This window comes from Chlamydotis macqueenii, chromosome 30 (assembly GCF_036417535.1).
Source record: "Chlamydotis macqueenii isolate bChlMac1 chromosome 30, bChlMac1.mat, whole genome shotgun sequence".
In the NCBI taxonomy this organism is placed as follows: Eukaryota; Metazoa; Chordata; class Aves; order Otidiformes; family Otididae; genus Chlamydotis; species Chlamydotis macqueenii.
In genome coordinates, this window is record NC_141585.1 from 211,016 (window position 1) to 224,651 (window position 13,636).

General features: G+C 65.2%; 2 protein-coding genes across 2 annotated transcripts; both read left to right on the plus strand.

Moving 5' to 3' along the window:
- Positions 1–310: 310 nt before the first annotated feature.
- CDC37 (cell division cycle 37, HSP90 cochaperone) lies at positions 311–3,386 on the plus strand. Its single transcript, XM_086769128.1, has 8 exons — positions 311–457; positions 1,330–1,611; positions 1,685–1,790; positions 1,926–2,041; positions 2,427–2,549; positions 2,636–2,818; positions 2,904–2,975; positions 3,064–3,386. Exons 1-8 carry the CDS (start codon positions 356–358, stop codon positions 3,217–3,219), a joined length of 1,140 nt encoding a protein of 379 aa, XP_086625254.1. The 5' UTR covers positions 311–355; the 3' UTR covers positions 3,220–3,386.
- A 1,024-nt stretch (positions 3,387–4,410) lies between these two features.
- Positions 4,411–13,624, plus strand: TYK2 (tyrosine kinase 2; the record flags this gene model as incomplete). Its single annotated transcript, XM_086769015.1, has 17 exons — positions 4,411–4,429; positions 5,626–5,692; positions 7,058–7,258; positions 8,096–8,219; positions 8,989–9,133; positions 9,451–9,614; positions 9,862–10,246; positions 10,488–10,682; positions 10,923–11,080; positions 11,183–11,306; positions 11,450–11,642; positions 11,729–11,835; positions 12,196–12,372; positions 12,457–12,544; positions 12,661–12,788; positions 12,977–13,112; positions 13,464–13,624. Coding segments are annotated over exons 3-17 (2,472 nt in total), but the record flags the coding sequence as incomplete, so codon positions are not given.
- Positions 13,625–13,636: the final 12 nt, after the last annotated feature.

The following is a 13,636-nucleotide window of genomic DNA, read 5'->3' on the forward strand; positions in this document are numbered from 1 at the left end:
CTGGACACAGGGGCCGAGCAGACCCTGCCTGAGGGTGGAGGGGGAGAGTCCCCGAGGCCTCGGGGCGTCGAGGGAGAGGGCCCTACCCTCATCCCCACCCCGCCCTTTTCCTGTGTGCCTGTCTCTTTAAAACCCCCGCCATCTTTGTGCCGGGCGAGGAGGCCGCCTCTGTCGGCCTGTACGCATGCGCAAAGGGGGGGGGGGGAAACAGTGCGTAACCGGAAGTGAGCGAGCGGCGCAACCGGAAGTGCGCGCGTCGCTGGCGGAAGTGAGCGGGGCGGGCGCTGGAGGGTTCGAGAAGCGGCTGCGGCGGCGGCGGCGGGACGCGGGGGGGGGGGGCGGAGGAGGCCGCGCCATGGTGGATTACAGCGTCTGGGACCACATCGAGGTGTCGGACGACGAGGACGAGACGCACCCCAACATCGACACCGCCAGCCTCTTCCGATGGCGGCACCAGGTGCGGCCCGGCCGGGCGCCGCTGTCCCGGGAGGGCCGTTCCCATGGCGACCGGCCGCGGGACCCCCGTGGGGGGGAGGGAAGGGGGCTCCCCTGTCCCCATGGCGACCGGCCGCGGGTCCCCCTCTGTGGGGGGGTTCCCCGACCCTTGTCACGCCCGTGGGCCCCCTCTGTTTCCATGGCAACCACCCCGCCCCCCCCGGTGACCCCTCCCCGCCCCATCCGCGGGCTCCCCGTTGCCCTGGGGAGGGGGCTGCGGGCCGCCCCGTGGGGCACAGCCCCTCGGGGGCTGCTGTCGGGTGCTGGGGGAGCTCCTGGGCCTTTTTGGGGGCTGGGGGGGGGCGAGGGGATGGCACCCACCCCCCCAATCCCTCCCCGTGTCCCCCCCGGGCCCAGGAGGTGACAACTGTGGAGGTTTGGTCACCCTGGGGGCTCCGGTAGCCCCTCCCCCAGCTTCTTGCAGGGGGTTTCTCCCAGCGCAGAGGGTGGGGGGGGGTAAATTGGGGGGTGGGGGGCGCTGCACAGTTCCCCCCTCTCCGGGAGCTGGAGCAGAGCGGAGCCTCGGAAGCCGTGATGTTCCTGGTCCGGCCCTGCTTTGGCCGGGGGAAGGGGTGAAGCTGCCCGAGCTCTTCCCTCCCGGTTCCCACGGGAGCTGCGCGGAAGGACTCGATTTTTTTTTTTTTTTTTTTTCTTCTAAACTGGGGCATTTTGGGGCCGCTGGTCTCCCCTCGCAGCAGCTCCCTGCGCTTTGCCCTGTTCAGCAGGGATAACAGATCCCGGAAAATTCCCAGAGCGTGGCTAACGAGGCCGGGGAGAGACTTAACGGCGCTTCCGGCGTCTCTCCCGACGTCCTTTCTGTCCTGTCGCCTCCAGGCTCGCGTGGAGAGGATGGAGCAGTTCCAGAAGGAGAAGGAGGAGCTGGATAAAGGGTGCAGGGAGTGCAAACGGAAACTCGCCGAGTGCCAGAAGAAAATGAAGGAGCTGGAGGTGACGGATGCGGAGAGCGGGAAGGGGGAGCTGGAGAAGCTGCAGGCCGAAGCTCAGCAGCTGAAGAACGAGGAGAGGAGCTGGGAGAACAAACTGGAGGAACTGAAGAAGAAGGAGAAGAACATGCCCTGGAACGTGGACACCCTCAGCAAAGACGGCTTCAGCAAGGTGGGTTTGGGGGAGCCCCCCCGCCCCCCCGTTGGGCCGCGGGCCGGTGCCTCACCCCCCCCCGGCTCCGCAGAGCGTCTTCAACGTCAAACCAGAGGAGAAGGAGGAGACGGAGGAGCAGAAAGAGAAGAAACACAAAACCTTCGTGGAGCGATACGAGAAGCAGATCAAACACTTCGGTGAGCTGCCGGGCGGGGTTTTGGGGGGGGGGGAGGGGGGGCCTCCCTTTTCGTGCTGACGAGATTTAGAGGCTGTTCTTTTTCTAACGAGCGGAAAAACCTTCCTGTGCTAACTGGGGCTGCCCTGCTTTGAAGGGATGCTGCGGCGCTGGGACGACAGCCAGAAGTATCTCTCCGACAACCCCCACCTCGTTTGTGAGGAGACGGCTAATTACCTGGTCATCTGGTGCATCGACCTGGAGGTGGAAGAGGTGAGGGCGCCGCGCCGAGCCCCCCCCTCCCGCCGGCTCCATGCCGGCTTCGCTGGAGTCAGGGATCGGGGAATCGTGGCGGTCGGGAAAGACCCTCAGGATCACCAAACCCAACCCTCGGCCTCAAACTCCCGGCCCCAGCACCCAACCGCGCCCCCTGCGCGTCCCCAACTGCGCCCCCCGCGCGACTCCGCCGCTTCCCGGGGCGGCCGGCTCCGGCGCTCCGGGCGGAGGGATTTTCCCTGCTGTCCCAGCTCAGCCTGCCCAGGCGCCGTGGCCCTCAGCTCATTTTTGTGCCCCCGCTCCCTGAGGACTCGGGGAGCGTGGGACCGGGTGAGATTTTTTGGGGTCCTCACGTGGTTCCCCCCCCGTGCCCCCCCCGCAGAAGCACGCCCTGATGGAGCAGGTTGCCCACCAGACCATCGTCACGCAATTCATCCTAGAGCTGGCCAAGAGCCTCAAGGTGGATCCCAGGGCCTGCTTCCGGCAGTTCTTCACCAAAATCAAGGTGGGGAAACCCGCGCCCGCCTCGTGGGAAGAGCTGGGGGCTCGGGGAACGCGGGCTGACCCCCCGCCCGCCCCGATTTTCGGCAGACGGCCGACCAGCAGTACATGGAAGGGTTCAACGAGGAGCTGGAGGCCTTCAAGGAGCGGGTGCGCGGGCGGGCCAAGGCGCGCGTCGAGAAGGCCGTGAGGGAGTACGAGGAGGAGGAGCGGCAGAAGCGGCTAGGCCCCGGCGGGCTTGACCCCGTGGAGGTCTACGAGTCCCTCCCGCCCGTGAGTGTCACCTTTTTGGGGACGAACCGGCGAAATTTGGGGGCGTTTCCTGACCCCTCCCTCCCTCTCCCCCTCCTCCTCGCAGGAGCTGCAGAAATGCTTCGATGTGAAGGACGTTCAGATGCTGCAGGACGCCATCAGCAAGATGGATCCCACCGTGCGTATTTCCCTTCCGGGGGGGGGGAGCAGGCGGTGGGCCCCCCCCCACCACCCTGAGCCTTCCTCCCCGCTCCTCTCCCTCCCAGGAGGCCAAGTACCACATGCAGCGCTGCATCGATTCAGGGCTCTGGGTCCCCAACGCCAAGGCGGGGGAGGGAGCCGAGAAGGGCGGCGGCGGCGGCGAGGGGCTTTACGAAGAGGTTAAGAAGGAAAACGGCGGCGGGGAGAAGGGAAACGCGTGAGCCGGGGGGGCGGGGGGGTGGGGGGGGGCCACGAAATGATGCGTAAAGGCCGAAAACGGGGCGCAAGGCGTACGGCTGAAAAATAGCGCGCGGGGCGTGAAAGCCGGGCGTAAACGCTAAAAAAAAAACAATAAAAAAGGCGCCAAGGGGTCTCTCCCTCCCTCCTCCCCCCCGTCCCGCTCCCCCCACCCCCCCCCCAGCGCTTTCCACACCGTAGAGACTTTTGGGGAGCGTCCCCGAGCTGCTCGCGCCCCCCCTGCCCCCCCCCCGCTCCAGCCCGGGGGAGTCGCGGGAGGGGCGGGGGCGCGGCGGAACGGCGGCAGCGGCGGCGAATAAAGAGATGGAAGGAGCCAGGTGTGGGGGCGATTTGGGGAGGGGGTGGACATGCTGCGCCCAGATGTGGCCCCCCTGCCCTCGGCTGGCTCTGCCCCCCCTGGCTGCACCCCTCCCTCCAGCTGTGCGCCCCCCCTAGTTTGGGTCTGGCTGTGCGCCCAGCTGTGCCGCTGGTTTGGATCCAGCTGTGGCCGCGTCTCTTGCCAGACGCGCCCCTGCCTCATCCAGCTGTGCCCCGGGTTGGATCCAGCTGTGCCCCCCAGCCCCCCCAGTTTGGATGCAGCTGTGCCCCCAGTTTGGATCCAGTTGTGTCCCCCAGCCCCCCCAGTTTGGATCCAGCTGTGCCCCCAAGCCCCGCCCAGTTTGGATCCAGCTGTGCCCCCCCTTTGGATCCAGCTGTGGCCCCCGGTTTGGATCCAGCTGTGCCCCCCCTTTGGATCCAGCTGTGGCCCCCCGGTTTGGATCCAGCTGTGCCCCCCCCAGCCCCTGCCCCACCCAGCCCCAGCCCCCCCAGTTCGGATCCAGCTGTGCACCCCCAGTTTGGAGCCAGCTGTGCCCCCGGGTTTGAGCCAGCCGTGCCCCCCAGCCCCGCCCAGTTTGGATCCAGCTGTTCCCCCTGGTTCGGATCCAGCTGTGTCCCCCGCCCGCTCTCAAGCCCCGCCCACCCCCCATCCGCAGCCAATAGCCGCTGCCGCAGGCTGTTCCGTGGGCGGTGCCACGCTCATAGCCCCGCCCATGGGGAGAAGGCGTGTGGGCGTGGCGGCGTGGCGCGGGCCGACCAATGGCAGCGCGCGTCTCTCCGGCCCAATGGGAGGCGGCGGCGCTGCGGGGCGGAGGAAGGCGGATCGGCGGCCGGGCCGGCGGGGAGCGGGGCCCGGTACGAGCGGGGCGGGGGTGGCCGGTCGGCGTGCATGGGGCTGGGGGGGCCAGACTGCGGGGGCTCGGGGCCTGGGGAGGCGGGGGGGTCGGGGTGCGCGGGGTGTCAGGGTGCGTGGGGCCTCCGGCCTCGGAATGTGCGGGGCTGGGGGAGTCAGGGGTGGGGGTCGGGATGTGTGGGGCTGGGGGGGTCAGGGGTGGGGGCTGGGGGGGTGTCAGTGTGCGTGGGGCCTCGGGATGTGTGGGGCTGGGGGGCTCGGGGTGGTGGTCAGGATATGGGGGGTTAGGAGGCTCTAGGGTGGGGGTGGCAGGGTATGTGGGGCCTCAGGCCTCGGAGTGTGTGGGGCTGGGGGGGTCAGGGGTGGGGGTCGGGGTGTGTGGGGCTGGGGGAGTCAGGGGTGGGGGTGTCAGGGTGTGTGGGGCTGGGAAGCTCTGGGGTGGGAGTGTTGGCGTGTGTGGGGCTGGGGGCGGCAGGATGTGTGGGGCTAGGAGTCCCTGGGGTGGGGGGTCAGTGCTTGCGAGCCTGGGAGGGATGTCGGGGGGTGCGGGGGCTCGGGATGTGGGGCTGGGGGGTGTCAGGGCACGCGTGGCTGTGAGAGCTGTGGGCTCCGGATGTGTGGGGCGGGGGGCTGTGCTGGCGTACATGGGGTTGCGAGGTGTGGGGAGCCAGGGGTCGGGATACGGGGGGCTGGGGGATGTGGGGGGTCCTGTCCCGCCGTGGGGCGGGTGGTCCCCGCGCTTCCACCTTTCCCTTCGCCCTTTCCCAGCCAGTGCTGGACTTTGCCCCCCCCCGGCGTCGTTTACGCTGCCCTGCTGCCAAAAACCGCCGCCACCCTCGCCTCCCGGCGCTCCTCGAGCCTCCCGCGCCGGTGCCTCCTCTGCCCTGCCGCCCCCCGAACACGCACGTGGGTTGCTCCGTGTTCCGAAACACGGGCTGAGGGGCAAGCGCGAGGCTAGCGGGTGCCGCTGGCAGCGCGGGGACGTGAGCTCGAGGGGCTCCAGCGCGGGGGACGAACAAAAAAAAATCCCTCTGAGAGCCTGAAACAGGCCTGCGTCCGTCCCCGGTGACGACCCGGGTCCTCGGCGCAGCTGGGCACCTGCGGGTCTGGAGCAGCGATGGGCAAAATCCTCGCCCGCCGCCTTTTTCAGGCACTGAGGTCGCCAGACTCCTAACTCCCTTCCCTTCTCCCCTTCCAGGCCTGTGCTTGCGACCCGGGGGCGCCCGGCTGGAAGGAACCGCGGCCGCGGAGGCGAAATCGGGGAGGTTCGTGCCCTGCGGCGTCAGCGTTCGCCCCACCGTTATCCACGGCGGCAGGGGGAAGGTTGGATCCTGCCGCTCCGGGCTTCTCCGAGCAAGGCCGGGCCAGGCCGGGGGGGTTGGTGGGGGGTTGTTTTCTTTGCCAGCCCCTCGCCTGGGGAAATCCAAACCGGTTTGGATCCCGTTTCTTGGTCCCAAGCCCAGCTTCAGCCCTGTCAGCAGCGAGGTCGGATGTCAAAAACAAAAAAAAAAAAAAAAAAAAAATCGCCATTTAACAGTTATTTACGGCTTTTTGGGGGTGCTGAGCTCCCGCTGGCCCGCTGTAGCGTGCTGCGACCGGTTCCGCCGCCTGCCCCGAGGTTTCTGAAATGAGGAAGCGGAGCCGGAGCAGCCGCCTCTTTCGGATTCCGCTCCCCTCCCGAGGAGGGAGCCGGGGGAAACCTGCCAAGATTTGGCTTCGGGATCTTTCCGCGCCGGCGGACGGAAGCTGAAGTAATGCCGTCACGTGCCTCGCCTTGAGAGGATCTGGAGAGGCGCGTTCCTGGAGGGGGAGCCCCCCACCCCGGCGCAAAATTCCTGGAAAAATGGGGCTGCCTTTGGTGCCTCCTCATTTTTTCGGACCCGCAAACCCGCAGCTTTTGGAGCGAGACCTCTCGCTTCGCCTCTCCGCTCACTCCCCTGCGCGCGGGGCGGAGGAAACCCTCATGACGGGACCGTGGGGAGCATTTGACCCCCCCCCCCCCCCCAAATGCCTTTGACACCCCCCAGGGCGGTTTCCTTCGCCGTATCACGGCGTGGCAGCGCGGGGCCAGTCCCGTCCCCCGACAGGAGATAAAGCCTCGGGGTTCTCCCCGCGCCGCGCTCGGTATGGCGAGGCTGGTTTTTTTGGGAAGGGGCGCGGCTTCGGCGCGGTTTCCCCGCAGCCCCGGGGTTGTTTCGGAGGCAAAGCGCCCTGCCGTGCTGCGCCGTGCGGAGCGCTCGCTGAACCGAGGGCGTGAGGGCCCGGGCTCGCTGCGGTGTTTGTCGCTGCTGGAGGAGCTCGAGCGGCGGTGGTGAGATCGTCCCGGCCTTCGTCAGCAAAAAAAGTCGCCAAATTTTGCCAGGAGGGGGGAGCATGGGAGCGATGCTGGCGCTGTGAGGAGGGGAGATGCGGACGCATCCGGGTTTCCCGATCTCACCGATAGGGTCGTTTTCCCCCCGCTCCAGGTGATTGCAGCCCCTTCCCGCACCGCCTTCGGAGAGCGGCACCGAGTTATGCTTCATGTGACGGCGAGGTGCGTCGGGGTGGGGAGCGCCCAGTGACCCAACTGGGAGAGACTGGTGCTGACGCTTGTTCATCATTTATTTCTCATTCGTTTCTTTTTTTCCCAGCTGGGGCCGTCGCCATGTCTCTGTGCCAGTGCGCGGTGAAGCACAGCGAGTCGGACGCCGAAGGCTGTTGCTTCTCGGCAAGCGGCGGCGTGAAGGTTTGCCTGCACTGGAGCGGCGAGGAGGAGCGGGAGCGGTGCCAGACCTACGCCCAGGGCACGCTCAGCGCCGAGGAGATCTGCATCGACCTCGCCCGCAGGATCGGTGAGCGCCGGGGAGCTCTGTCTCGCTCCTGAGACCACGGTTCCCAGTCAGGTTGCGTCCCGGGGCTGAGGAATTCCTGGTTTCTCGATCTCCGGGGCCATCTGCGCTGCTTTATCCGCTAGATCCGGGCTCTCCTGTTGTTTTTAAGAAGCAGCGGCCCGGTGGCTGGCTGTTAGCAAACCCTTCTGTCGGAGTTTGAGCGTCCCCGCTCGCTCTGGGGTTCCTGGGAAGCAGGGTGGGACGGCTCTACCCCGAGCCGGTGGCTCTGTGGGTTACTGGAGCGTGACGAGCGATTACTTCACCTCTGACTCATCAGCGTCCCCGTTTAACGAGCTGCCGAGCTGCTGCCGTGGATTTCTCCCGGCAGGAACGCTGCCGGGCACCTGCGCTGGGGCTCTTCCTGCGCCGAGGGGCTGAGAGAAGGTTTTTGGCTCTCGCCAAACCGGCAAATCGCTCCCAGTTCGCATTTCCCGCGGGTTTTCTTCCCTCCCCTTCCCCTTGCTGCGCTCCAGGCAGCTCTGCGCAGCGGTTTGTTTGTGATAAAACCTGCCCAGGCTCCCCGGGCCGGCTGGCTTTTCCCGAGCGCGCGCCAGCAGGATGGCAGACGCGCGGCGCTCTTCTGAACGGCGTTTTCGGAGAGCGTCCTGCCTCTGCCGTTTGGGCGCGGGGACGAGGAGGACGCGGGGACGCCTGGAGGTGGGGGGTTGGTGCTGCCAATAAAGCCGAGTGGTTGGGAGAAACGAAGTGGAGAAGGGGTTCAGTTTGTGGTTTTGTTTTTAAATCAACGGAATTTCTGAGGGCCGGCAGCGCCTCACGGGAGCCGTGCTTTCTTCACAGGCATCACGCCGCTGTGCTACAACCTCTTTGCCCTCTACGACACCCAGAGCCGGGTCTGGCTCCCGCCCAACCACCTCTTCGAAATTGGCAAGGACACCAACCTCAACCTGCTGTTCCGCATGAGGTGAGGCTGCTTCCCCGCGCTCCGTACCCTGCTGCCGCCTTTCCTGGAGCCGAGCCCCGCGGAGCGGCCCAGAGATGCTCCGGGCTTTAACGGGGCTGCGCCAGAAACAACGCCGCTTGCCTTTCCGCCTTCTGAGTCCCCTGTTTCCAGGGGCGTTAATTAGAAGGCTCTCTAATTAACTCTCTAAGGGGCTGTGTTTTTTGTGCCGCTTGTCAAACGTGGTGGGAAAAGCTGAAGGGAACCCGTTCCGGTGGCAGGAAGAGGTTGCTTCCCCTTCACCTCCCGGTGTTGGAGTCGGTGCCTCGTGTTCAGGACACATTTTTTGAGGATGTGGCCGATCGCATGTCGGCAGCGGGGTTTCAAGAAGTCTGGCTCTTAAAAAAAAAAAACCCAAACAACCCCAAAACCCAGCACTCTGAGCCCGGAGCGTGACCCTCGGCTGAGCTGGGACGGGGCACGCCTCTCTGCTCCCGCCTGCCGGCCCTTTCCTCGTCCTCTTGAGGCAGCCGGTGACAACACCGGTGACAAAACTTCTCTGGGAGCCGGCTGCGGTCCCCCGGCAGCCCCTGGGAAGGGGCAGGCCGCCGCGCGGGGTGCAGGGAGCAGATTCACGGGTGGAATGAACCGCGAGTGGCGCCAGGGACGCCGCTGGACCCGGGTCTAGCTTTAGACCAACGCCAGGGCGACCTTTTCGGCCGCTCTCAGCCGGGACAAACAGCCCCCCAGCCCCCATGGCCGAGCGCCGCTCTCCTCTCCCCCTCCCCTGCAGGTACTACTTTCGGAACTGGCACGGGATGAATGACAAGGAGCCGGCGGTTTATCGCAACGTGCCCCGGCAGAGCGATTCCCCCGACGAGAGGCTGCAGGGAGGAGCCTTGCTCGACAAATCCTCCTTCGAGTACCTGTTTGAGCAGGTAACGCGCCGGGCTGGGGGCTCGGCCGCACCGGGGGCTGCGGAAACCCAGGGGATTTTCTCAGTCCAGCCGGGTTCGGCTCAGTCCTGTTGCCAGGATCTGTTTTTCTGTGAGGGCTCTTTGTTTAAAGGACAAACACAACAGGAGTTTTGCTGTTGGAAAGCTTTTTGTCCTGCTTGAAGCCTCCCTGAGAGGCTGGGGCCGAGCTGAGGGAGATCCCGTGCACCTTTAAAATAAAAAAAAAAAGAAAAAGCACTCCAGAAGTCAGTGTGGGCGATTTTTTTCCCCCTGTTTCTTTACCTCGTTCTCTTTAACAGGGGAAATCCGAATTCATCAACGACGTTGTGTCTCTGAAAGACCTGCAGACCGAGCAGGAGATCCAGAGGTTCAAGAACGAAAGCCTGGGCATGGCTGTGCTCCATCTCTCTCACATCGCCATCAGAAAAGGCGTCTCCCTCGAGGAAGTGGCCAGGAAATACAGGTGACTGCCCGGCTTCGCGGCCGCGCGGTCGGGGACTTCCTGCTTTGCGGTTGTCTGAAGGGTTTCTCCTGCTCGGCAGTTGTCTGAGGGGTTCTGTCTGGTTTCTCACGGTCTTTCCTCCCCGCCCTCCTCGCGGGTCTGGGGCTGGTTTAGGTGGCGGAGGGGTCGGCTGCGGCTCCTCTGGCTGCGCGCTTTGCTGTAGGCACCCGTGAGGCCTCGCTGACTGGTTCTTCCTTCCCTCCCGCAGCTTCAAGGAGTGCATCCCGCGTTCCTTCTACCGCCAGATCCAGCAGAACAACTACCTGACCAAATTCCGCATGAAGAACGTCTTCAAGAAGTTCGTGCAGCGTTTCCAGCGGCACACAGTCAGCGCTGGCAAGCTAACGGCGCAGGACATCATGTACAAGTACCTGGTGACCCTGGAGCACCTCGCGCCTCGCTTTGGCAGCGAGCTCTTCCCCGTGCTCTCCTTGGAGACCTCCTCCGAGGGCGAGAGGGTGCAGCTGTACGTCAACGGGGGACATTCGCAGCTGGAACGCGGCCACGCGCCGCTCCCCAGGGACCTGCCCGTCACCCACGAAGTCCTCGTCACCGGCACGAGCGGGATCCAGTGGCGGCCCGTGCCTGTAGAGGTGAGTCGGTGCTTGCGCTCCCCACTGCCGGGCGGGAGGAGCCGTTCCCCGCCAAAATCTCATCCCGCGCCGGCACCTTTCCCTTAGCTCGTGCTCCAGGGCTTTTCCTTGAGCTCTCCAGGCACCTAAAGGTCCTTTCCAGCTCGTCCCAGTTTGGCCAGTAGCCACCGCAACCTAGCGGTGCCTTTTCCCAGCGGTAGGCAGGGCTGGAAGCGATAGCTTTGCATCTCCGCCTCTGCAGAGCACGGAGAACATCTCCCACCGTGGATATTTTGGGAGAAAGAGCAGAAACAAAGAGCCGGAGCCCAAGGGGCCGACGCAGCCCGCGGAGCTGAGCGAGCTGAAATGGGCCCATTTCTGCGACTTCCGGGAGATCACGCACGTCGTGGTCAAGGACTGCAGGGTCAGCGTCAACCGGCAGGACAACAAGTGCCTGGTGAGCGGGATCGTCCTCTCCAGCTGCCGCGTCTCGACGCTCCTGGGAGTGCCTCGCTGCGCTTCCCAGCCCGGGAGGAGGCAGCGCTGGGAGGAACGAGGATCTTTTCCGGGGATAATGCCGACAAGCGAGACTTTGATGGTCTCCTCCTCAGGCTGGCAGAGGGATAGGTGGATTTTTGGGGGGCTGCTCTCCCTCTGGCTCGGTGGCTTCTCACTGGGTTCCCCTCCCTGTTCGCAGGAGGTGGTTCTCCCATCTCCCGAGGCCGCGCTCTCCCTGGTCTCGCTGGTGGACGGCTATTTCCGGCTCACGGCCGACTCCAGCCACTACCTGTGTCACGAGGTAGCGCCGCCGCGGCTCGTGATGAGCATCCTGAACGGCATCCACGGGCCCATGCAGTGAGTGGCTTCTTCCCGACGGGGGGCCTGGGGGCGTGGGGAGGGCTGTGCCGTGTCCCCCGAGGTTTTATCCGAAGCCGTTCCCCTTTCTCCCACTGCCAGGGAGGAGTTTGTTTTCGCCAAGCTGCGACGGGAGGAGCAGGAGGAAGGGCTCTACGTCATCCGCTGGAGCGTCCTCGACTTCGATAGGATGATTCTCTCCGTGGTGAAGAGGGCCCACCAGCAGGTAAGACGCGATTCCCAAGGCGGCGTTCCCGGGAACGGCGAGCTCCGGGAGGTGCTCGTCTCACGAGGAACGAGCTGAGCTTTGTGTGGCCTCAGCCGTGTGATGTGGAGCTGCCATCCCAGTCCTGCCGCTGTCGTTCCCAGGCTCCTGGGGTGCAGGGAGCCCTCAAGTACAGGCAGTTCCGCATCCAGAAAAAAGGCAACTCCTTTGTGCTGGAAGGCTGGGACCGGGAGTTCTCCACCTTGCGGGAGCTCTTGGATGTGCTCAAGGGCTGCACGCTCAAATCCGGCGACGACAGCTTCACGGTGAAGAGATGCTGTCCACCCAAACCCGGAGGTGCGGGGACGGGTGATCTTCCCTGCGAGGGACACAGCGTCCGGTAGTTTCCTGGGCTTAGCGCACGCCTCTTCCTCCTCCGGCAGAGATCTCGGACCTGCTAATCACGCGGAAGGTGAAGGATAGCGCCAAGCAGATCCTCAACCTCACCCAGCTCAGCTTCCACCAGATCCGCAAGAACGAGATCACTCAGGTGCGTGCTGCGCCCCGAAAGCGGGGGCTGCGGGTTAAACACGCTGGCTGCGGGCCGCTCTTCTGACGGAGGGGGTACTGCTGCACCCCGACGCCTCTGGCGCAGAGAGGAGAGACGCTGAGCCGCTTTGGGGTTTGGTTTGGCAATTTAGTCCTTCCCTCTTCGAGGAGAGAGGAGAAGAGAGCCGGGCAGCGGGGTCCGGGCAGCGGGGAGGCGGTTTCTTCCCTGCCATCCACAGTGGCGTGCAGAGGGAAGCGGGGAAAGCTGGCTGGCGCGTGCGAGGCTGAAAAATCCCTCCCCCTGCCCCACGCGCACTGCCTGGGGGTCTGACACCCACCCGCCTTCTGCCTCGGCCCACAGCGAGCCCACCTGGGGCAGGGCACCCGCACGAACATCTACGACGGCGTGCTGAACGTCTGCGGGACTGCCGGGGCCGAGGATGAGGCCGAGTATTTCTCCACCGAGCAGAACAACAACAGCCGGGAGATGCACGTGGTGCTCAAAGTGCTGGACCCCAGCCACAGAGACATCGCCCTGGTGAGCCCACTGCAGGCTGGGGAAGGGGAGGCGGGGCGGTAACGGGCCCCAGCCGCTCTCCTGCATGACGCCCTCTCCCCGCAGGCCTTTTTCGAGACGGCCAGCCTGATGAGCCAAGTGTCGCACGTCCACTTGGCTTTCGTGCATGGGGTCTGCGTGCGGGGCTCCGAGAGTGAGTACGGGGCTCTCCACACCCCCCCCCACCGTGGCCCCGTGCCAGTGCCTTTCCCTCGGCCGCCGCCGTCGGCTCCCGCGCCGCGCCGAGGACGATGCCTCTGTCTTCCGCAGATATCATGGTGGAGGAGTTTGTGGAGCATGGGCCCCTGGACGTGCTGCTGCGCAAGGAGAAGGGCCGGGTCACTGTGGCCTGGAAAATCACCGTGGCCAAGCAGCTGGCCAGTGCCTTGAGCTACCTGGTAACGGGGCCGGGAGCCGGGGGTTTTCCTGTCGGGGAGCCGTGCCGGAGATCGCCTCCGAGCGCCGTTTGCTCCAGCTGCGCCCCCGCGTTTCCCGGCAGCGTGGCGGGAAGGATCTGCCGCCTTTTCCTCCGCCCTCCGCGCAAACAGACAAGATTTTTTTTTTCCCTATCCTCCCATTTTCATAGGAGGACAAGAACCTGGTGCACGGCAACGTGTGCGCGAAGAACATCCTGCTGGCCAGGAAGGGGCTGGAAGACGGATCCATGCCTTTCGTGAAGCTCAGCGACCCCGGGGTCAGCTTCACGGTGCTCTCTCGAGAAGGTACTCACTTGTCGCGCGCTCACCCTGGGCCTGGGCTCGTTCTGAGCTGGAAATCCAGGTGCTTTTTGGTTTTTTTTTCCTCTCCTGCGGCCCAGGTCGCTAATAAAGAGCGTGGGGCTGTGCCTGAGCTGTTTTAGCAAGGTCTTGCCTGCCTTTCAGAGCTTAATTTTTGGGATACACGGCGTTTTGAACGTGCGGACACGCAAATTCCGTGCCAGCGGCTGGTTTCGGCCTCAGAGCTGCTGCCTGAGCAGCGCCGCGCTGGCTGGGATTCTGCGGGGAGCTTTTCCCCTCGCAGTGTTCAGGGGGTTTTTCCGGCTGTGTCCTCACTTTCCCTTCCCTCTCCCACAGAGCGCGTGGACAGGATCCCCTGGATCGCCCCGGAATGCGTGAGGGATGTGGGAAACCTCAGCACGGCGGCCGACAAGTGGAGCTTTGGCACCACGTTGCTGGAAATCTGCTTTGACGCCGACGTCCCCCTCAAAGAGCGCACGCCTTCGGAGGTGCCTCGGCTTCTCCTTTCC